This window comes from Anolis sagrei, chromosome 4 (genome assembly GCF_037176765.1).
Source record: "Anolis sagrei isolate rAnoSag1 chromosome 4, rAnoSag1.mat, whole genome shotgun sequence".
NCBI classification, from domain to species: Eukaryota; Metazoa; Chordata; class Lepidosauria; order Squamata; family Dactyloidae; genus Anolis; species Anolis sagrei.
This window is the reverse complement of record NC_090024.1, coordinates 110,095,821-110,120,442: the sequence shown is the minus strand read 5'-3', so window position 1 is coordinate 110,120,442 and position 24,622 is coordinate 110,095,821. Positions and strand designations below refer to the sequence as shown.

Here is a 24,622-nt window from a genome sequence, read left to right as displayed (position 1 = left end):
AAGTGAGAGGATCCCTCTTGTCCTTTGCTGAACGTAGCATTTGTTGGATTTTCTTGGTGGGTCTGTAGATAGTTTGTATGTTGTGTTTCCTCATCAGCTTCCCTATGTGGTCAGTGGTTCCCTTGATGTATGGCAAGAACACTTTTCCTATGGGTGGATCTTCGTCTTTATTCTCGTGGCTTGTTCTTGGTCATGGTTGATTGATTGAAAGATTTTGAGTGGTTGTTTTTGAAAACTGGAACTAAAAGGTTAAAGTGACAGCATTGCATGAACATAACAAATATGACCTCAGCATTCCTTTCCAACAGAGTCAGAAAGGGCAGAGTTCTGCTGCTTAGTCATGCAAGCTGTGCTGGTGCAGAACATAAATCTCAATGTATAATGAATCTTGGTTTGAATAATGAAAATACTAACATTTATTATATAGCCACATAGGCTCTGTGTACAAAAGGGGTTCTATGAACATAATCACTCCCATCATCAAACTACCTGATTTCAAATTTCTTTAATACCACTACTCCCAAGGCAGGTCTGTCAGCCTTTCAAAAGATGGACACTCAGTTAAAATTTATATCTGCTAGTTTCCCAGATGACTACTTGCTTGGAAAAGCTGGTGGGTACAAATGAAACCTATGCTGGTCTTGCTTCTAAGCTTGGTAGGGGAGTGTGATTGTCCTATATTTCTTTTAAGGGAATGGAGAGGAGGATGAAATGGTATGAAAATTCAGGAACTGAGAAGTAGCAGAGATTATACCTTTGGATAACTGCTGAGGTTAGCTCTCTATATTTGATTTTTCATGAATAAAGGAGCATGCAACATGCATGTATTTGGAAAACTGTACAAAGTAATGTGGGGACTGACCAAGCTGGGACATCTTTCATCAGTACATTTTGTTTCTGATTGGATTTCTATTTGCGGACCTATGTAGGGCAAAGTCAGAAGAAATACAACAACAACAACAACAACAACAACAACAACTACTACTACTACTACTAACACTTTATTTGTACTCCGCTACCATCTCCCCAAGGGACTCAGTGCGGCTTACATGAGGCCGAGCCCAAACACAAAAATACAAGCAATAATCACAACAATACAAGCAATTAAAATAAAACATAGATGATAAACATATAACATTATCAATAAGACAACATAACATTAAAAACTATGGGAAGGCCAAATGTAAAAATTAAAATTGGAAATAGTGCTGAGGCATGGACGAAAAGGTGATAGTGGTGTTTGTGGAAGACATACGAGCAGACCTAAAAATATAAAGTGCTTTGGAGGGACAAAGTGCTATTGGATCATTATTCCTGGAAGGCACACTGGAACAACCACGTCGATTTGCCTCCAAGAGTGGTTTGAATGTAAAAAGTGGTAAAATATGTCTATATTTGACTGCATTCATTGCCCTAGAGTTGGAAATTGAGCAGACCACTTTTTATCAAAAGTACTAGTGTTATTCTATTATTTCCAGTATTTCTATCCCGTTCCTTCTCAAACCCCGAAGGGCAACTCAGGACGGCTTACATTTGGTAGCAATTCGATGCCACTACATATAACACAGCAATATAATAACAATTAAAACAATAAGCAAAACATTAATTAAAACAGTAAAAAACAGTATTAATAGCCGTAACATCATTCCAGTCACTTCCATATCCAATTCCGTGTCCAAAGTGCTATGTGTGTCTGTTGTCCAAAAGTCTGGTCCCAGAATCACGACTTCAATTTCTTCCTAAATGACAGGAGAGATGGAGCTGATCCTACCTCAGTGAGAAGTGAGTTCCACAGGCGAGGGGCCACAGCCAAAAAGGCCCTGTCTCTCGTCCCCGCCAGACGTATCTGTGACGCTGGCGGGAGTGAGAGCAGGGTCTCCCCGAATAATCTTAGTCTGCGAAGCAGGATGTAGAGAGAGATGCATTCGGACAAGTAAGCTGGGCCAGAACCACATAAGGCTTTATAGGTCAAAACCAGCACTTTGAATTGAGCTCGGAAGTGGACCGGCAGCCAGTGGACCTGACACAACAAAGGGGTGGTATGCTTCCTGTATGACACTCCAGTTAGCAATCTGGCTGCCGCCTATTGGACTAATTGTAATTTCTGAACAGTCTTCAAAGGCAGCCCCACGTAGAGTATTCTAAGCATATTTTCATGTTTAAGATGCCGAAATCCAATTAAAAATAAGAGCAAAGGTCGTATTAAGTCTGGCTGTTTTGGACTGCAGCTCCCCTCACAATTGGCTGCACTGATGGGACTGATTTGAGTTGTAATCCAAAACACTTGGAGACCACAAGTTTGGAGAAAGTTACTTAAATAAATCCTTAATATTGATACCTTGTACTGGTTACTGAGAGATGTTTATATTGCTATGACAGTTTTAATTTTATATTTTAATGGTTCCTAAATTTTAAGTATATGATTCATCTTAAACACGCTAAAATGAAGAGGATACAGATATAGAGATTCTAGTTAACAAGAAATCACTACATAATCATTAGGCCTAGTTACTTTCTTAAAGTAGTTCAAAATGTTCTGCACACATAAAATGGGCAAGTTTTGAATTTGGGATGGCTGTCTAGTGGGCCCCTTACACTGGGTAGTTTGGGAATTTGCAGTTGCTGCCAGAAGGGTGAAATGAATGTATCTTGATACAAGCAACCTTGTACAAACCTGGATGTAATCTTATATGCATGATGACTGTATTCTGAACTATACTTTAGGACAGTTTTCCATATTAAGTCATTGATCAAAATGGAGACTGCAATCAAACAGTAAAAAAGGAAAAGAAAAGGCGCAGACTTGGAAGGGCAACTATGAACAAACTAGACAAGATCCTGAACTGCAAAGATATGTCATGGAATACTAATAGTAGGATTGTTCATGCTATCCTATATCCTATTTCCAATTTTTGTGTATAAGGTTGTGAAAGTTGTATAATGAAGAAATCTGATAGGAAGGAAATAAACCCCTTTGAAGTATGGTGCTTGAGAGGAGTTCTAAAAATAAGTCTACAGGCCATATGGCAAGAAAGGATTTATCTGCTCATATGTGTCATCCAATTTCTTAACTATTGTTGAATAACTGGACAATAATATACTTAGTATTTTTTGCAGATTTTAAAAAAATTATTATCAAGAATTGGGTCTGCAGCTAGTTAATAGCCAGCTGCATTAAATCACTGCTGACCGAGAGGTCATGAGTTCGAAGCCAGCCTGGGTCAGAGTGAGCTCCCAACCATTAATAGTCTAGCTTGCTGTTGACCTTTGCAGCCTGAAAGACAGTTGCACCTGTCAGGTAGGAAATTTAGGTACTGCTTTATGTGGGGAGGCTAATTTATCTAATTTACGGCACCATAAAATCTTCCAGCAGCATGCATAAGAATGAGGAAGTACTCCATCAAAGACTCGGTGCCACAAGAGGACAGGGAAGCAACAGCTCCCCCTGTGGCCGAAATCGAGCATACCCTCATGAAGCCAGAAAGCTGGAATGTTAAATTGCCTCTGCATCTGTCTATATATGTTGTATGTCTCAATGGCATTGAATGTTTGCCATGTATATGAGCATTGTAATCTGCCCCGAGTTCCCTGAGGGGTGAGAAGGGCGGAATATAAATACTGTAAATAAATAAATAATAAATTAGTCAAAGTCTGTGAAAACTGCATAAACTTCTGTGATATTACATGGTCACTTGCTTAGTACAAACGGGGTCCGGTACCAGAGATTTCAGTCCTGTTAAGGCATACTTATGTTCAGGAGAATCAAATATACATGGTTTTAGGACTGACGAGCAAAGTACTTGGAAAATGATATTCCTGCCATTTTCTGCCATTTTGTTGATCAGAAAGATTACTCGGCCACCTTTCCTAGTATTTAAGGTGGCGTTTCTTTCATTCTAAGGCTACCTTTTTCAATATGCAGGCAAGGGGAATGTGTCACTATACTATTCTTAGGTGCCAATTAGTTTTAATTCCTAGTTTACCACAAATATCTTTTATGATGTTTTCTGTATCATGGGCTGTTGGTTTTCCCAACACCACGATCCTTGAATCAGGCACTTTGAGAAAAATGTCATTGGCCATCATTTGCTTATATATTTTAGAAGAGGGGTTTGAGATGATCTGGTTGTAAGTATCTCCACTGCTTTTTCTTAATAACAGAAGGTTTTAGGATGAGATTTGGAATGTTACTAACCCTTCTGCCTCCCAACCTTCCTGTTTGTCAGCAGCTTACAACATATAGGTTAAATTTTGGATACCAAGAAAAGGCTACTGTGTACATGCTTGGATTTGTGGATAAGGAATTCTGGGGACATTTCTGCTCCCGATATTTTTCCACTATGACAACGAGAGTAATTTATTTCGGAGTGACATGTCTATTGGCATACCATTCAAAACATTATTATCAGCTGTTATGTTCCACCCAGAGCTTTGGAAAAGTGGTATGAGTTTCTCATTCATTGTGCGTCCTAGATTTTGCACTGCAGGAACTTGCTAATTATAAAGATGTATGAGGATTACGCTCCTCAACACATTTTGCAGGTAAGCCATGGGTGGGCTGCAGATAATCTCTGGCCCACATGCAGCACTTCCCTGCTTTTCTAGCTGGCCTCTGCTGAATTTTGGTGACATACATTTTGAAATGTGTGCAGGAAGTATACACCTGGGTTTCAAGCTTAATTGCAGGTTTTAAAATCCCGCTTATTTGCCAGTTCACAATTTCATTGGTTTCTGGAAGTTTAGATATTTAAGGATAACTATTCTTTGGAATATCACTCAAATGATTAAATTTGTCAGCATTACAAATTCAGGACCTGCCTATCTGCGTGACCGCCTCCTCCCCTACGAGCCCACGTGGTCTTTAAGATCTTCCGGGGATGTCCTTAGCTCGCTCCCGTCTCTGTCTCAGGCGCGATTGGTGGGGACGAGGGAGAGGGCATTCTTGGTGGTGGCCCCCTGTCTCTAGAACTCCCTCCTTAGGGAGATTAGGCAGGCACCCTCCCTAGCCACATTCCACAATGAACTAAAGACATGGATGTTTCGTTGTGCCTTCGACTGATGACCCTTATGACAAATGATTGTACTGTGATCTGTTTTCACTATTTAACCTGCATTCCTATATTACATCATTATTCATATATGTATGTTAAACTGAGATGATCCTGATCCTGTCAAATTGCTCTATTTCCATGTTATCTCCTCTACCAGTTATTTTCCTATGCATCTTATCGAACTACCTACCTTTTAAATCACTTCGTATGTTGGCCTCCTTCCCCCCTCCAAAATTTTGGGTTGCTGTTGCTTGATGTTTGTTTATTACTGTTATGCTGTTTTGTGTCTTTTTAATTTGTAACTTGCTGTTGTTTTGCTTTTAATTATATGTTGCCGGCCTTGGCCCCATGTAAGCCGCCCCGAGTCCCCTTGGGGAGATGGAGGCGGGGTAGAAAAATAAAGTTCTTCTTCTTCTTCTTCTTCTTCTTCTTCTCATTAAATACTGCTTGGTTTGGATTGGTGGGCATTATTCAAACTGGGCATAAGATTAATAAAAAAATTCTGAACACAAATTTTATTCCTCAGATTTATGTTCAGAAAATTAATATTAAACAGATTTCAACAAATGTTTTTTTTTTTTTATTCAGAAGTGTGGAGCTATCTTTCCCAATCCCCAAATAATAGCATTATGTTTTGGATTTGAACTTGGATACGAAGGCCTACTTTCTGATTCTTATTGGCAAATGCAGCCCAAGTCAGTTACTCCTCAGCTGCCCTTCGAATCAGTTTATGTGGAACTGTATTTGGATGGATTGTCCCTAGCTCTGATCATTTAAGAAAGAAAGGAATGCTGCCATTGTGATTTAGATGTATATTGTTGTGCTGAATTAACTATCGGATAGCCCTAATTTTAAGATTGTGAGATAGTCCTTTTTTCAGGAAGAAATGGGTTGATTGTTGCAGTTATATTTTGGATTAACTGCTAAATCCTGACCAAGAATTCTTGCCAATTATAATTTTGCAATATACTTTTCTTCTGGTTGTGTGTTGATTGTGAGAGTGTTGGAACACGTTTTGGTCTCTGTGCCTCACCACTGCTCTGGGAAGCATTAATTACATTTTTAGGCATGTTGAAATGAAGAGGTATACTTTATAAATTTACTAAAAGGACACACAGCACTAAATTTGATGTTAATAAAGATAGAACCTTGTGGAATAAAGCATTTGATTGACTTGTGCAAATCAACCAATGGAAACCCGCCTAGCTTTAGTATCTAAAATTTCTTTAAGCCAAAAATTACAATGGCTAAAAAAAAAGACATTTCAGAATGTTGAATCTTGTTATTATGTTTTTTAAGTACAAAAGCTCAGTGCTTTAACCCAATGTTTTTGATGTAATATGGCTAATATTTCTTTGTGGCAAATAATATGGGCACATCCAGTAATTTCCCCTTTCTGGTTGAATGTGTTATAATGTATAAATTTAGAAAGTGTTTAGGATTTATAAATGCTTTGTTGCTATTGTTGTTGCACACCATCAAGTTATTTCCAACTTATGTCTACCCCATATCATAACATTTTATGGGAAGATTTGTTCAAACGGGGTCCATCTTTGCCTTCCTCTGAAGGTGAGAGAATGTGACTTGCCCAAGGTTGCCCAATGCATTTCCATGGATTTGAACTGTGGTCTCCAGAATTGTAGTCCAGTGTTTAACCCACTAAGTCAGTGGTTCTCAACCTGGGGGTCAGGACCCCTGGAGGGGTCGCGAGGGGGTTTCAGAGGGGTCACCAAAGACCATCACAGACAGTATTTTCTGTTGGTCATGAAAGTTCTGTGTGGGAAGTTTGGCCTAATTCTATCGTTGGTGGGCTTCTGCATGCTCTTTGGTTGTAGGTGAACTATAAATCCCAGCAACTACAACTCTATTTTCCTCGAACTTCACCAGTGTTCACATTTGGGCATACTGAATATTCGTGCCAAGTTTGGTCCAGATCCATCATTTTGAATCCATAGTGCTCTCTGGGTGTAGGGAAACTACAACTCTCAAACTCAAGGTCAATGCCCACCAAACCCTTCCAGTATTTTCCATTGGTCATGGGAGTTCTGTGTGCCAAGTTTGGTCCAATTCCATCATTGGTAGAGTTCAGAATGCTCTTTGAATGTAGGTGAACTATAAATCCCAGCAACTACAACTCCCAAATGACAAAATAAATCCTCCCATAACACTTCAATAAGAATACATTCTGCATATCAGATATTTACATAATGATTCATAAAAGTAGCAAAATTACAATTATGAAGTAGAAGTGAAAATAATTTGGGGGTCACCACAACATGAGGAACTGTATTAAGGGGTCGCGGCATTAGGAACGTTGAGAACCACTGCACTAAGTCATGCTGGCGGTCCTGTGAAGTCATAAGTGCTTTCAAATTGTCTCCCTGCAATATTGAATTTATCAGATCAGGATGTAATGGTTTTGGTTTTGGACTATAACTCTGGAGACCAGAGCTCCAATCCCTACTCAGTCATGGAAATCCACTTGGTGACCTTGTGCAAGTCATACCCTCTTGAAAATAGAGAAAAACAATGGTTAACTCCTCTGAACCAATCTTGCCTACATGGTTCCAAACTGAATGGAAGCTCTCAGCTTCCATAGAGTTCTTACTCAGAGCAGCTATGGAAGAGTGGCATCCTCATGGTAGTAAATCAATTGGCCACCTCTAATAATCACAATAAATGTCGTATATACTTTTAAGTTACTTTTGTTAAGAAAAGACAAGGTTTCAGATTGGCATTTGAAAGCTTTCAAAGCTCTATTGAGTAGAAGTCAAGATTGTACCATCTCTCCAATATTGTTCTCAACATGATTCTTCAGCACAGAGGCCAGTGGGCTTCATGGCAGTCTAGCTTAATTAGGACCATAAGCAAAGCTCAACAAGGAAATATAATTCTAAAGACAAAAATAACAGTTAAGGAAAGCTGTAATTTCTTTATGATGTATGTTGGACCCAATATTTTTTAATGGTGGTCTGGGAGCCAGAAATATGTCTTGTTTTGTAAATTGGACTCCAAATTAAAGTAAGCAAGGTCTAATGATAGTGGCATTCCAGTTATAGAACACATATTCGTTACAAACTGCATTATCAAAAGGTGCTTTATTTTTTCTTAAAATATGTGTATAAACAAATAGATATGCACATATGAGTATTAAATAAATAAATTTGGAATCCTGTTGGCTTTGTTCTATGTACAAATGATGACAACAGAAAATAATTGAATGTATCTCTTACAACTTGAAAAATGTTTGTTCTTAAGAATGAAATAGTAGAGTTGTTACCAAATAATAATCGAAATTTGAAAGTTCCAGAAAGGAATAGGCAATGCTTGTGATGTTTTCACCCAAGTATAGCTCTCTATTGCCAATCTCTGATGAAAAATACATTTCTATGCTCATGATTCCTATGAAAAATAATTGTTGTATACCGTTAAAATAAATGTCATTATATAAAGAAAACATAAAAAGTAATATGCCATTAACACAGAAAAAATATAATATACTGCCAATTTTTTATTATTTGATTGTTTTGAAATGGCAAAGAAAACTTCTCAGTTTAATGAGGATGATGTGTTTTGGATGTTCTAAAATATGAGGCCCAGTTGAATATCCTAGAAAATCAGATCTTTAGGACTGAGATGTTTTTTTCTGATTTGTATAACAGCATATAACTCTTTTCAGAAATCAATGCCAGTATGTCTGGGATAATTTCATAAACATAGCAGGTACTGCTATGCAGCTGATAAATATGTTGTATTTTATTTTGTAAGTGAAAATCGCAAGTGTCGCATAATAAATGATGTAGGCTTCAGTTACAATGTTTGAGAAATGTATTTTGTATTTCTTCAGATTCCTATTTGTAAACTGAATATTGGGATTTTTTCTTTAAAAGAAATGGAAAGAGTTAAAAAAACACAGTGAAAATGGAATTCATAACATAATAACGTTCCACTGTTATTTTAACAAATACACAGACAGTTTCATAAATATGATATTAAATACTTTTGAATAATCTAATTTCTTAGTTTTGAGAGACTTTTTTGTACCTGTCTGTGAGCCTGAAGCTACATTGACCCTCTTTAATATTAATGTTCTCTACTAGAAGTCTGTTTCTTTGCTTCTGATTAATGCTGTCTGTCAATTATTTACAGATCCTGTGGTTTTGTGGAAGTTCCCGGAGGACTTTGGAGACCAGGTTAGAAACATAGGACTGATCTTTTTTAAATGACAGATTAATAAAAATAACAACAGCAATAATAATATCAGCATCATTTGCCTTTGTGAGGCTTTTTATAGTTTGCCTGTTCTGTTGTACAAAGGCAGATGGCCACCGATAGCAATCACAGAGCTTTCGCCTGCTGATTTGATCATTAGAATACATTTGTGGCAGGAAGCATTGTAGCTGCGTGTTAGTTGCTTTCATGAATTTATCAAATTTTGATTTTTAGTCTGGGCTTGTATTAAGACCAAGCACCACTGGTGGTGTTTTTCTTATATTCTTCTTCTGTCATGAATACAATTCCAATGGAATATATTAGAGGAACTCTGAATGATGCACAGTATGAAATCTGCCACAATGTGCATATCAACAGTGATAATCTGAGATGCTATTTTGGGCATGATTTATTATAGGATTTGGATTCAGCATTGGTATAACACAGTAACAGTGTTTATTATAACCCACTGGTGTTATCTCGGTATAGGTAGGTGATTGAATACCACTCACTCACATGCCCACTCATCCGCTTGCTCATCCTCTTTTTTGGAACAGTGTTCCTAGAAGGGGGTGGCTGAGTGGATGGATGGGCATGCAAGTGAGTGCATGCGTGACTTGGTGATTGAGTATCATCCATCCACTCATGCACACACTCACACTCCTATCCATCAACTCAGCCACTGCTTTGAGTGAGTGACTGAATGTGTGAGTGAATGAGTGGGTGAATTCCTGAAAGGGAGTGGCTGAATGGATGGATGGTGAATGGGTGATCAAGTGAGTGTGTGAATGAATGAGTGGGTGGGTGGGTTCATGGATGGATGAATTGACATGTGAGTGTGTGCATGGGTGGGCGGGCAAATGGATGAATGAATGACCAAATGAGTGAGTGAAGGATTGAGTAGATGGGTGAGCGAGGAGATGGGTGAGCGAGTGGAAGGGAATGCTAGGCTCTTTACAGCCGGAGGGTGCCTAAATCAAAGCTGCGACTATTATGCAAGGAATTATAAAAAACTGAAACCAGAATTCCCAAAAGGATGTGCAACTATTATAACTGCCTTGAGTTGCCGATTAGCTGAGAAAGGCGGTATACAAATACAGTAAATAAATAAATAAATAAATATAATAGTAGAAATAACAACTGGTAATGATAATAATACATTTTCACCTCACTTTCTGTCTCTTGTGACAATTGGGTTTAGAAAAAAATGACTTGTTGTGGAAACAAGGATTGGTTATAAAGCTTCAGTGGAGCCCCCTTTTCCTTGTGATAACTCTTTCAGGAGCGATTTTCCCTTTCTAGGGGTAGATTTCTCTCACTTCCTGTTGTCTCACCCCTCTTCTTAACTATGAGTTGTTTGTAAATCGGATGTTTGTAACTCAGACTCTGCCTGTATATCGGAAATATATGTGTGTTTCTACATGATCCAACACTCCAATAATTTAAACCTTGGTGTCCAATAGCAGAATAGTAGTATCTGGAATCTTATCAGGGAAACTTGTGTTATACCAACTAAATAAGCAGCATTGCCTGGTTAAGGTGGAGATTTGTTCCACAAGTAACTAGTATTGAGAGAGCTTGAGTGCTGGTCTAATGGTAAACAACTCTTGGGAGCGAGTATGTCAAGAAGTCCTTTAGAGTTCTAGATCTTATGAATCTTTATTGTTATTTCATGCCTTCGAGTCATCTCTGATTTATGGTATTCCTAGGGCCTAAATATCTTAAAGGTGCCAGACCTTGTCTGGTCTTGGAAGCCAAGGAGGTTCAGTTAGTACTTGGATAGGAGACTCCTAAGGAATGCCAAGTGCTGTAGGCTATATTTTAGAGGAAAGAACTGACTAAACCACTTCTGAGTTTTCCTTGCTTTAGAAAATCCTACGAAGTTTATGGGGTCACCATAAGTCAACAGGCAACTTGAATGTACATATACCCTGTGATACACAACTTGTGCCTTATGTGTGTACACAAAGCACAAGCTGTGTATTATGGGGTTTTCTTGGCAGAATTTGCCCTTGCCTTCCTCTGAAATGGAGAAAGCGTGGCTTTGCTCAAGGTTATCCTTGGGCAGCTGAGTCAGAAGCTGACTTCATCTATTGCTTAGTTTTTCTTGAATAAAGCCTTGGAGAATCTAAGTGGTTTGAAATGCTTGCTTGCAGAAAAGTCATGGAACTGTCTGACACATTTTTGGAAGAATAAAATACAACATCTCTCTCTCCACTATCAAAGCAGCATATTTCCTCTCTTGGAAGTCTTCACAGAATAGTCCCACATTTTCCCTTTTCCAGCAGCTTTTCGCAAGAAAGGGGCCCTTCTTTTCCCTCATCCGTTCCCCCCCCCCTTTTTTTGCTTGTCAGCATTCATTTATTTCCTGTTCTTTCCATTCTCCCTGAGCAAATTTGTGGCAAGAATGCCCCAGGTGCCTATCCACCCAAACCATAATGGAGTCCTGGAATATACTCGGAGACCTTTCTGTGGACGTATGCAAGGTGACTATTCCCTTTGCCTTCCAAAAATGTAGAGTTCAGAAGCAGGAATTAGTCCTGAAGGCCTTTTTGGTCAACTCACCCTAAAAAATCAACGCTACACAAAAATCTCCTTTTAATTTATTTTGTTCACCACCCCAATCAATATCCCAATTAATAAAACAAATATATCTTCTCTCAATTTTCCAATATAGGGAATGCTTTAAAAGAAAATACTCAAATGACCATTTTGAAGTGAACATTGAAATTTCCTGCTTAGATTTTTGCTATTTCTCTTGGTGGCAATCATCTCTCAATAACAGAAAACAGGTTGTCGATAGGGATAACATCCAGATGGGAGGCCTACAGTGCAAAGGAGTATCTTTGGACATTTTTTGGTCATTACCTAAAGCCAAGTTTTGGTCTAGAAGAGTCAAAACTGGAAGTAACTCCAAATACGAGGGGTATTTTTTAAGTAAGGTCCATTTGAACATAAGTACACAACGAAAGTTTATTTCAAAAAAGTAAATTTATTTTCAGAAAGTACATACTTCACTCTATTTTTTGACATAGTTGCCAAGTTTGTTCAAACACTTATCATACCTCTGAACCAATTTTAAAATACCCTCTTCATAAAAACTTGCCGCCTGCTCCGATAACCAAGAGTTCACTGTAATCAAAGAAGGGCGACCGGAGCGATCCTCATCATGGATGCTGTCATGGCCATCTTTGAATTGTCATACCCACTTACGCACTTTACTTTCACTCATAACAGTATAACCGTACACTTCACAAATCTGTCGATGAATTTCTGCAGCAGGCAGGTTCCTTGCTGACAAAAACCATATCACTGAGCGAACCTCACATGCGGCGGGTGAATTGATAGTCTTAAACATTTTTAAAGCACAGAACAGAATCGTACAGGTTAGCGACAGAGTGGAAACTGAGCACAGTTGTTCCCGAGGCATGCTGGTACACGACGCACGCACTCGTTGCGGTATGCGTGCGAACTACTAGTGTCTACAACAAAACGGACCTTACTTAAAAAATGCCCCTCGTACAACAGTGCAAGAAGTCTCTGAGCAGACCACCTGCAGTCTGCAGACTGAACTTTGTCAAACTCCTTCCCTAAATAATGTATTTTGAAACTGTAGTTTTGATTAGGCAATGTCTTCATGACATCCACTAGCTTTAACTTCCATTAGTACGGAAACTGCAAGGTTGGAAGCAAATGTGTAAGAAACATAGAAAGAAAATTGATTCCTATAATTGGGAAGATTGGAATGTGGTACTTTGCCTGGAATAGGATTCTAAAAAGCATATATTTCCTGGCAGAAATGTAATAGTTGGAGACGAGCACATGGGTCTGTGAATATATATGCCTTCAAGTTAGCAGTCAATATATGGTGACCACATTCTTATATGGCCAGGTATTAACTACATTCAGTTGTCACAAAAAGGTATCATTTCTCATAATGGGAATAAGTTTGTTTTGGGCTCATGCTCATTCACACAGTGCCTCCCACCCAAGGAGTTAGGAAGCAAGCATCTTTGAAAGCTCTTTAACCCTGAGAATATATTGTCTAATGTATTGTCGAAGCCTTTCATGGCTGGAATCACTAGGTTCTTGTGGGTTTTTTCAGGCTATAGGGCCATGTTCTAGAGGCATTTCTCCTGACGTTTTGCCTGCATCTATGGCAAGCATCCTCAGAGGTAGTGAGGATGCTTGCTCACTACCTCTGAGGATGCTTGCCATAGATGCAGGCGAAACGTCAGGAGAAATGCCTCTAGAACATGGCCCTATAGCCCGAAAAAACCCACAAGAACCTAATATATTGTCTACCTTAACTACATTTTTCAGAAGTAGTCGACATTGTAACTATTATTAAAAGGATAAAAATGGAAGGAGGACGGACAGTGTACATTCTTTTAAATGCTTGAGGCATCCAAATGTGTTTAGGATTTAGATTTTTTTAAATTTTTGAATACCTGTATTTGCATATAAGTAAAAAATGTGTGATCATTGAGACAGGATCCAAATCCGAACACTGAATTTATTTATGCTTCATATACTCTTTATACATATAGTCTGAAGATAACTTCATTCTATATTTTTATAGCTTTGTGCAGGAAAAAGTTTGGACTACTTTGGATTTCAGAATTCCAGATAAAAGACACTCAACTGATATTTCTGTTTCTAGTAGCCTCTTGTTTCAGTAGTAGCTACAACTGTAGAGTTGCATTCTTTATCTGAATCGAAAATTAGATAAAAATCAACTTTAAGTACGCAGTTTTTGCATACTGTGTCTAGTAAAAATCTGATCTTGTTAAAACTAAGAAAACTCTCAATGTAACCAGAAATATGTAATTTTAATTCTTATATAAGCTGCAGTTTAATTTGGTAAAATTTATCAAACTGTACTTAATATTAGGTAAAATATACCATATATCTGTGGATCTTTTGCAATAAATACATGGAAATTAGAAACAGACTCCTAAACTTGAATTGTTTTACATGTTATCATTAAATTATAACTAGTAGATGAGCGCACTGGTCAGTCAATTCCATTTTATGAATACCATGAGGTATTGTTCTTATTTTGGGAAAATATTCTACACTTTCTAGGGCTTGGCTCTAATTTTAACAAATAAACACATCAGGGATTGGAGGGGGATACATTGATATTTGGAGTCTAAGAGTTGGAAGGATTTTTAATTCATGCCATTCATCCCTGAGCACATAATAATATCACTTGTACACTTCCTGTGTCTCTGCAAATAGATACTTGGCCATTAAAAATGTTGACTTTTCTTCCAGATAGAGGGACAGGTGGCAAGTCCAAGCACATGTATTGTTAGGTTCATCATGGTTTTGTTTTATAGCCTTTTCCACCAATGTAAAATGTTGCACTTGATCAGCATATGGTGTAGGCAAACCTCATCTTGACCACCTCTTTTGTTATCTTGTTATTGTTATAGGTCTTAATGACAGTTGTAAGCCACAGTTCTGGATGTAGGGGTTAGTCTACCCTGGGGAGAAGAGGGAGAAACAGCAGTGTGGATTATGGAAATATGAATTGATCTAAGAAGCAGCTCTCTTGTAATAGAATGGGGCTCAAAGAAAGACAGAGAAGAAGCTGGTGAAAAGACGATGGAATATGATGTGAAAATGATCATTTGAATGCTTTCTTTTCATTCCCAGCTGCTGTGTTCTGGTGAAAAGGCATGCATTTGTATATCTTAAGGCTGGGTGAAAAAGGGCCAGATGAATAGAATTACTTGTTAGATATGTTTTCATTTTGAGTCAGATAAATTATGTGCATTTTAATAGACTGTATGCATATGTTACCCATTTTATTGTACAGCTGTAATATTACAGAGCACTTTCTATTTAAAAAATCTCATTTTTATCAAGTGTAACATTTAATTTAATACAGGACAATATAGAACGTATTAACCAACAAAATCTGAATGCTAGATTTGGCCTATATCTACTGCCTTAAGCACTTCTGTAATAAAAAGGCAAATGGAGATGTGTTCAACATTCATTGCATTGGACAAAATAATTATTGTTCAGTATAAGAGTAGCGTCTTTAGGAAAGGCTCCTCGATTTCTTTCTGAATAGTATGCCTAATAATGTGTTTTTCAATAGGCATATGGCACCTGTTTCACTGGTTTCCTCTTTCCTGTCCAGAAGAAACAGCCATTATCAAAGTCTCTCATCTTTTACTCTAAGTGTTATGTAGTAGGAAAAGTCAGCTTGTCTTAAATATGATTTATGAGTAAAAATGAACTTTAGTTTCTCTTGGGTTCTTACTTAAATCTGTCTGAAGGTTCGAGTGAATTCCATCTTCTTTTCTCTTCTTACCCCTTGTAATTAATTACTCCCATAGACCTAAGTGTGTATGTATATATACATATATGTGTGTGTACACACAGACTCTCTTAACATGTTTTGCATATTTAGACATTTCTTGTATATATAGAAACTACTGAAATTTTGTGGTTTTGCTTCTGACTTGAAAAATACTTGAGCATGCAAGTCAGCTTTGTCCTTTTCAAGTGTTCATTGAGTGTGTGTGTGTAAAATAGGGATTATCTCCATTGTCCTTACTCTTAACCTCTACAAATTCTGGGGAGCATGGACAGCGGGTATGATTCTGTTTTTTCCCCCTCTGGCATCAATTCAATGAACATCTGGAAATGGCTTTTACCTCCCGATGATCTAGCTTTATTTCAAATAACTTTTGGGGGAGTTTCTCCCAGGATCCTCTTGTACAACCAGTAGCAATGGAAGTTTAGTATAATCTATGTTTCTGGAAGAAATTTCTGTATTATAGTGTATTCTAGTAACTACGTTGCATTCAAATAATCTGGGGTCCCCCTTCTCTCCCCCCCCCCCCACTAGATTCAAACATGCAAAACCAAACTATTATTTGACTTTCATATTACCTTTCTTGTATTTATGACTTTGTGTGATCGGATTGTGTATGTGTGTTTTTAAATAATAGGTTTAATAGCAGTTCTGCTTTGTAATAACCATATAAATTGTGGACAGAGTTGGAATGAACATTCAGAAGAGCTGGGATTCCATTCCATTGCTGAATCCACCCAATCACTAATTTCTAGTTTCACTATTTCCATATGGTGTTTCTAAAGCCTTGTGAATTGCATCCATTTGTATGTCTGAAGGCAGGGCAGATAAAGGTGTTAGATCCCCTTCTGTCTCTCCTTTCTCAGTTTCATTGTAAAGATATGATGGTGTCGTTCTATAAATTACTCGTCATTCTTACTATAGCACTTAGAGATCCACTAATTAGATACTGCACAAATATGACTCACACACGAGAGGTATTGTATCTTGCTGTGTTTGCTGTTCTCAAAATAACATGGAATCTCATCAGATAACAGATCTTGAATCATACGTATAGAGACATATTTTGCTGCAGCCGCAAAATTGTCAGCTATTTCTATGGGCCTAGAATTGTGCAACTTTTTCTTCTTCAGTTATAGGATCAAAACATTATTTTCACTTCTGCAACTTTTCAGTGCTTACTTGATTTACATGTTGTAGAACGTTAGTGCCTGGATCATTCTTTCTGGTAGTTACACAAAGAATGAAGGTTGCCAAACTTAAACTGATGATTTAAGTTGTAAAGCAATTTTGAATACATGTTTAACAACTATTTGGCTCTCTCTTACTGTCTTGCTGCCAAGATGCATTACTTAAGGTGGTGTAACACAGGTAATATCAAATTAAACATAAAAATAATTAAATTATAGTTAAGAATATACCTATAAAAAACCCCAAAAACAGCTATCAAGCCAGTCAAGGCAATTTGAACAACAACGCAGGCATGTATGGAAACGGCTTTACCTATCAGTAGAAGGACCTTGCTCCTCTTAGAAGGTTATTTCACAATGTGATCAATTCCAAGGGCCTCCAAATGTTCTGGATTAACTATTCTCAACATTCCCTACCATTGGGTTAGATAGCTAGGCTTCTGGGACTTGTAGTTCAAAACAACAGGATTCATACTCTTGTACCAAAGCTACCAAAGCTTTAGGCTATCTCTGCTTTATGCAGCATCAAAATATTTTGGCAGCTTTGTATGAAAGGCTAGAGTGTGGCTTTCTTCCTAATTTTAATAATAGGATAAATTTACCATTAGTCACATATCATTATGGTATGAGTCACTCTAATTCAGCAAAGATAAATGATGATATAATTTGAGGATTCTCTATAGTTCTGAATACTTGCATTCAGTTCTATCTAGATACTGGGGGAAACAGAGCTGGAGAAAGCACAGATCTGTACATTTTACCACCAGAATGAAAATCATGAGAAAAGTAGTCTGTTAAAAGGAAAAAAAAAAACCTTCAACCAGGGATGCATTTTGGAAGAAACATCCAAATGATCTCAAGGTGGCTCAAAGTAATTTTGTTTCCTTATATGGCTCGGGCATTTAATCTTGCATATAAATAGAAAGTTAGTGGAAACATTTGGATTGCTTTTCTTTTTTATGGTATATGAGCTTGTCCCTGTTCTTTTCATGTAGTTGGTCAGATGCAGGGAATGCTATGGATATATGGATGTAGCGTACCAGTAAGGCCTTTGTCAAGGTCCCCCATGACCTTCTGGCAAACATACTATTCAAATGTGGACTGGGCAAAACTATGGTTAGGTGGATCTGTAATTGGTTAAGTGAATGAACCCAGAGAGTGCTCATCAATGCCTCCTCTTCATCCTGGAAAGAAGTGATGAGCGGAGCGCTGCAGGGTTCCATTCTGAGCCTGGTGCTGTTCAACATCTTTATTAATAACTTAGATGAAGGATTAGAAGGCATGATCATCAAGTTTGCAGACAACACCAAATTAGGAGGAATAGCAGTACTCCAGAAGATAGGAGCAGAATTCAAAACAATCTTAACAGATTAGAAAGTTGGGCCAAAACTAACAAAATGAAGTTCAACAGAGACAAATGCAAGATACTGCATTTAGACAGAAAAAATGAAATGCAAAGATACAGATTGGGGGATGCCTGACTTGATAGCAGTACATGTGAAAAAGATCTCGGAGTCCTCGTGGACAACAAGTTAAACATGAGCCAACAATGTCATGTGGCAGCTTAAAAAGCCAATGGGATTTTGGCCTACATAAATAGGAGTATAGTGTCTAGATCCAGGGAAGTTATGCTACCCCTCTGTTCTGCCTTGGTCAGACTACACCTGGAAATACTGTGTTCAATTCTGGGCACTGCAATTGAACGGAGATGTTGACAAGCTGGAATGTGTCCAGAGGAGGGCGACTAAAATTATCAAGTCTGGAGAATAAGCCCTATGAGGAGCAGCTTGAAGAGCTGGACATGTTTAGCCTGCAGAAGAGAAGGCTGCAGGGAGATAGGATGGCCATGTATAAGTCATAGGGAGGAGGGAGCTGGCTTGTTTTCTGCTGCCGTGGAGACTAGGACACAGAACAATGGCTTCAAATTACAGGAAGGGAGATTCCACCTGAACATTAGGAAGAACTGCCTAACTGTGAGAGCTGTTCAGCAGTGGAACTCTCTGCCCTGGACTGTGGTGGAGGTTCCTTCTTTGGAGGCTTTTAAACAGAGGCTGGGTAGCCATCAGTTGGAGGTGCTTTGAATGTGATTTTCCTTCTCTTTGACAGGGGGTTGGACTGGATGGCCCATGAGGTCTCTTGATTCTATGGTTTTTTAATCCTTCTGGTACCAACATTTCTGTTAAAAAAGTAAAGTTCAGGACCATATCTACTAGGTTAAATGAGGCTTCCCCATATCTTTCTAAAATTGTAGTTTCATCTTCAAAATTTTCAAAATGAAGAACCATTTGCTCTTGGGATAATAAATTACCAGGAATAGGTGGCACACCAGTAAAGCCGTACCAAGTTACAGAGAGAGAATCTACTTTAGTTCTGACTAAAATCAGTGCGCAAATATGGGAAACTAAACAATGGTTTACAGATTGGAAGTTCTCAATATACATTCCAATCCCCAAGGACAGCACTAAAGACTGCATTAACATGGCATTAATTCCATGCATGCCAAGTGAAACTTCAAATTCTACAGCAAAGACTTTTACCATAGGGTCAGATGTCCAATCAGGGTTCAGGAAAGGAAGGGGCACTAGGTTTCATATTGCAAATATACATTAGATCATGGAGTATACCAAGAATTTCAGAAAGAAAAAAACTGCCTACATTTCATTGCTTTATAGCAAAGCCTTTGATTGTTTAGATCATGGAAACCTATGGATCGCTCTTAAAGAAATGGGTGTGCCACAACATTTGACTTTCCTAATGTGTAATCTGTACTCAGGACAAGTGAAATTGTTTCTCATTGGTAAGTGGGGTCAGGCAAAGTTGCACCTGTTTTTCTTGTACACTAAATATATATAGTACATATACAATATATATATTCTGCATATATGTATGATATGAGTCTCCTTGTGGAGAGAAAAAGTGAGATATAAATAAACAAATAAATAAATAGTACATTTAAACTTTGAGGAAGGATGCGTGAAAACTGGAAGACGACACACCAACAATTTAAGACATGAAGATGAAAACATATTACTGTACTTGCCAAAAATAGCAAAGAATGGCTTGATTACTGAAGAAAGTAAAGGAAGAAAACTCAGAGGCAGGCTTACAGTTGGACATTAAGAAAAGAAAAATAATGACCGCAGATCATTTACATAACTTTAATTCAAACATTTTGGATTGTGGTTCATTGATCAGAATGAGACTGCAGTCAGCAAATCAATAAAGGCTTAGGACTTGGAAAGATAAATATAAAAGAACTATGTGTGGTTGTGAAAGTTGGACAGTGAAGAAAGCTGATTGGGAGAATATTTGAAATGTGATGCTGGAGAATAGTTCTGCAGATACTGTGGTCTACTAAAAAGACAAATAAGAACTAGAGCAAATCAAGCCTATCTCCTTAGATTTCAAAATGACTAAACTGACTGAAATGTGTGTTTTGTTTGCCTTAAGATAGTTTCTGACTTGGGTAACTCTAAGCTTAGGTGACAGCATCACAGGGTTTTCTTGGCTTTCATACGAGGCTGAGAGTATGTGACTTACCCAAAGATACTCAGTGGCTTTCCATATTCAAGCAGAGATTTGAACCCTATCTCCTGAATCCTCATCTGACATTCAAGTGATTACACCATACTGACTCTCTTAAGTTTCAGTTGCCTTCAAATCTCATATTGATTTGTGTCAAGCCCTTGAATTTCATAGTCAATACAATGGTTTTAAAAAGGCTATAATAAAATTTACTGAAAATTTGACTAACTTTGCTTTCTGGTCCTCAAAGATCAGTGCCAGTAAAGGTATTGCAACAAAATGATTGTGAGTTTTCTGTGGTATGCAGACTAGGTACAGCATCCTGGCTCTGTAGTTTCTAAAAAATATCCAAAGCCTTATATAGTGTGCATGGCAACAATCTGAAGAGGATGTAATAGCTAGATTTCAGATGATCCAATGGGTGGCAGCCAGGTTGTTAACTGGGGCTCCTTACAGGGAGCGGTCATCCCTCCTGTTCAAGGAGCTCCACTGGCTGCCATTCATCTACCGGACCCAATTCATGGTGCAGGTTCTTACCTTCAAAGCCCTGGACGGTTTGGGACCCGCCTACCTGCGTGACCGCATCTCTGTATACGAACCCACACAATCTCTTCGTTCATCTGGAGAGGCCCTGCTCTCGATCACAGGCACGATTGGTGGGATGAGAGAGAGGGCCTTTTCGGTGGTGGCCCCTCGACTCTGGAACTCAATCCCTAAGGACATCAGGCAGGCCCCAACTCTGGCAGTCTTCAGGAGGAGCTTGAATCCGTGTGCCTTCCCGGAATAATGATCCCATAGCACTTTGTCCCTCCAAAGCACTTTATACTTTTAGGTCTGCTCGTATGTCTTCCACAAACACCACTATCACCTTTTCGTGCATGCCTCAGCACTTTTCGAATTTTAATTTTTACATTTGGCCTTCCCACAGTTTTAATTGTATGTTGTCTTATTGATAATATTATATGTTTTTCATTTATTTTCTATTTTAATTGCTTGTATTGTTGTGATTGTTGCCTGTATTGTTGTGTTTGGGCTCGGCCTCATGTAAGCCGCATTGAGTCCCTTGGGGAGATGGTAGCGGGGTACAAATAAAGTATTATTATTATTATTATTATTATTATTATTATTAGATCTCACATCTTCAGCTGGCTGCTACTATTCTAGTAGTCATGGTGGTAGTAGCAGCAATAGCTGTTTAATAAAATAACCCAAGCTACTTATGTATATAGTAATGGGAAAATATACAAACAAATACAAAGTGGATTTTGATATCAGTCACTGCTTGTTTTCTGTTCACAATTGCTACTTTATTGAATAGTGCCACTAATCCTTTATGCTACATTGAAGGTGGTAACACTCAACAGGGTGATATTGTGATATTGCTTTCCTTCCTGTATAAATGTGTTTATTTTTGGAATTAACAGAGTTACCATTTATATTAACTATAAAGCACATACAGTATTGATATCTTTGCAGGAACGTTTGCTTTGCCTTGGGAATCTGTATGATTCATTCATTATTGTACTGGAAATCCAGATGACAGCCCTCGCTGAACTATTTAAACTCACTGGTTGATCTTAGGTCAGCCACTCAGAGTCTAATCTACTTCACAAGGTTGTTGTATCAATAAAGGAGAGAGGATGAAAAGTGTGTATTTTGACTTATGGTCATTGGAGATACCGATGTCATGACTGCTGCTACTGCTTTGACTACTTTGCCCTATAGTCTTCTCAGAAGAATAGCCAGAAAAGGGTCTTTTGTTTTTGTGTGATGCTTATATACTGTTTCTGTTTAAAAACAGTATTATATGGCACCTGAAACACTTACATTTATTGGAGTATACATCACATGTTCAGATGCAAGAGATGCTCCATAAATCAAACCCAGAAACTAGAGTGAGACAATAATTTGGAGGGAAAAAGACCACATCTTTATTTGGTACAGTTGTAGATAGGGTTGGCTGCTTTGAGTCTCCTTGTGCAGAGAAAAAGCAGGGTATAAATAAACATAATAATAATTTACCAGACTTGCACTGATTCCTGGGTATATATCGGGCCACCTACCAGAGTGAAAGCACAACTGCTTTAAATCAATTGGCTAACAAACATTTTACTCTTCCTCCTGGACTGTGGAGGGTTCTGGGATAGAGAAACATTGCTGTTTCTATCGCAGAGTATTAATCAGTGCTAAAGTACAGTATGATCCCCATATATGCAGGGGATACAGTCCAACACACACACACCATGGATACCTGAAACCATGGGTAATAGGGAATCCTATACCTTGGCTATACTAGGAACAGAAGCATACCATAAAATCACACTGGAGGACCTAGCGGCAATATTTTTGGGAGCATAGATATGTTTAACCATTAATAATGTTTATTCCAAGGGAGTCATTTGTGTGCATGGCCCAGTAAATAGGCTAGATACATTACTCTTCCTCCAAAATCTTACGTGTGTCCTACATATACAACGTAACAATGTGGTGCAAAGATATGTTGTACATGTAGGACACGTGCAAGATTTTGGAAGAATAATAATAAGTAGTGATAACAGAGAATATGCCACTTCTGAATGTGGATATAAATTTTCTATACAAATTTCTTTGTAAGTTGAAAATCGGTATATCTGGATGTAGATTAAGCTATAACCTGTCTCTTGTTCTGTGTGTTTCTGCAGTACTTTCTATGTGGGATAATATTTTATATGGTGGCCGTACCTGCAGCATTTTATCATCTGCTTTTATTACATTTGTTGATCTAAATCAAAACTTCTGGGATAGAAAACAAGCTATGAAGAGAGAAAAGAAGACCAAAAACTAGTGGTACATATTTTGATTTTGGAATTACAGTGCCACATTTTGGCCACTTTTCCAAATACTTTTCCTTATGCATATGTTGAAAGTGGTCTGAATGAAATTTATCCCAAAGATTGCTTGTAGATCATGCTCATGTGTCTCATCTCCTTGAAAGGCAGCTGTTTATCAAAGGGTGTCTGGACAGAAGTCCAGTTAGCACACTGTAATTTTGCTTTTTCCTGCCCTTACAGAAGGCAGAACCTAGAAACTGAAAATTTCTACATAGCTAAGTTTCCTCAAGACATTTGGGACATATAGAGACCATCATAAAGTGACTTTGTTAGGTGGTTTCTTGGCAAGATTTTTCAGAGGAGGTTTGCTGTTGCCTTATTATGTGAATGGGATTGCCCAAGTTCATCCAGTGGTTTTCATGTCCGAATGGGAATTCGAACTATGATTCCCAGAATTATAATTAAAAACCATTATACCCTTATGACCCCCTTATTATTTTCCATATTCAGACCTGCCCCACAGACCACTCATGTCACAAATCTATAAGTCACATGCCTGTCATATAAGGCCCTTGATTTTTTAGCTTTGTGACAGTGTCTCTCCTGCTCAATCCAATGAAGCAACTGAGGATGAGAGGTGATAAACAGATGTGTGCATACAACTGAAACATCATTGTAATGAGGGTGACTTTAATATGAATTTTCTCAATGCAATGGCAGATTATGTTGCATTGAATTCAAATGAAGATTACAAGAAGAGCCAGGGAAAAATAATTATAATAAAACCGGGTTGTTGCAGGTTTTTCCAGGCTATATGGCCATGTTCTAGAGGCATTTTCTCCTGACGATTTGCCTGCATCTATGGCAAGCATCCTCAGAGGTAGTGAGGTCTGTTGGAAATAGGAAAATGGGTTTATATATCTGTGGAATGACTATATAAACCCATTTTCCTACTTCCAACAGACCTCACTATCTCTGAGGATGCTTGCCATAGATGCAGGCGAAACATCAGGAGAAAATGCCTCTAGAACATGGCCATATGGCCCGGAAAAACCTACAACAACCCAGTGATTCCGGCCATGAAAGCCTTCGACAATACAATATAATAAACTTTTGTATTTTGCAAATTACTGTTCTGTGCTTTAAATATAAAAGCAGGATATATTTATATTTAGATTTTAGCCATTCTTGTAAGCCGCTCCGAGCCCTAGGGGAGAGGTGGCATATAAGTTTGAATAATTAATAAATAAAAAAAATAAATATCCTGCTTTTTCTCTCCGTATGAAGACTCAAAGTGGCTCACAATGAAAAGCATTTCAATACAACTTAAATATACAAATATTAAAACAGTATATACACACTTATTTTTCCCTCTGCAGAGGTGCAGTGTTTAATCTTTTTGTTTTGCAGTTCAATTATATATGTCGTAGAACAAGTGGTAATTCAAGAAAATACATCATTTTTTTAGCAGGGCAGTATTTAGTATTTGTATAAAAG

At 38.0% G+C, this 24,622-nt stretch overlaps 1 protein-coding gene across 3 annotated transcripts in view; it reads left to right on the top strand.

The window, feature by feature from the left end:
* The window catches only part of DENND1B (DENN domain containing 1B), a 247,935-nt gene that overhangs the window by 50,533 nt on the left and 172,780 nt on the right, over positions 1-24,622 (top strand). For all 3 annotated transcript variants that reach the window (XM_060774564.2, XM_060774562.2, XM_060774565.2), the window contains exon 3: positions 9,201-9,244. In XM_060774564.2, the coding sequence (XP_060630547.2) occupies positions 9,201-9,244 (44 nt within the window). The remainder of the gene's footprint in view (positions 1-9,200; positions 9,245-24,622) is intronic.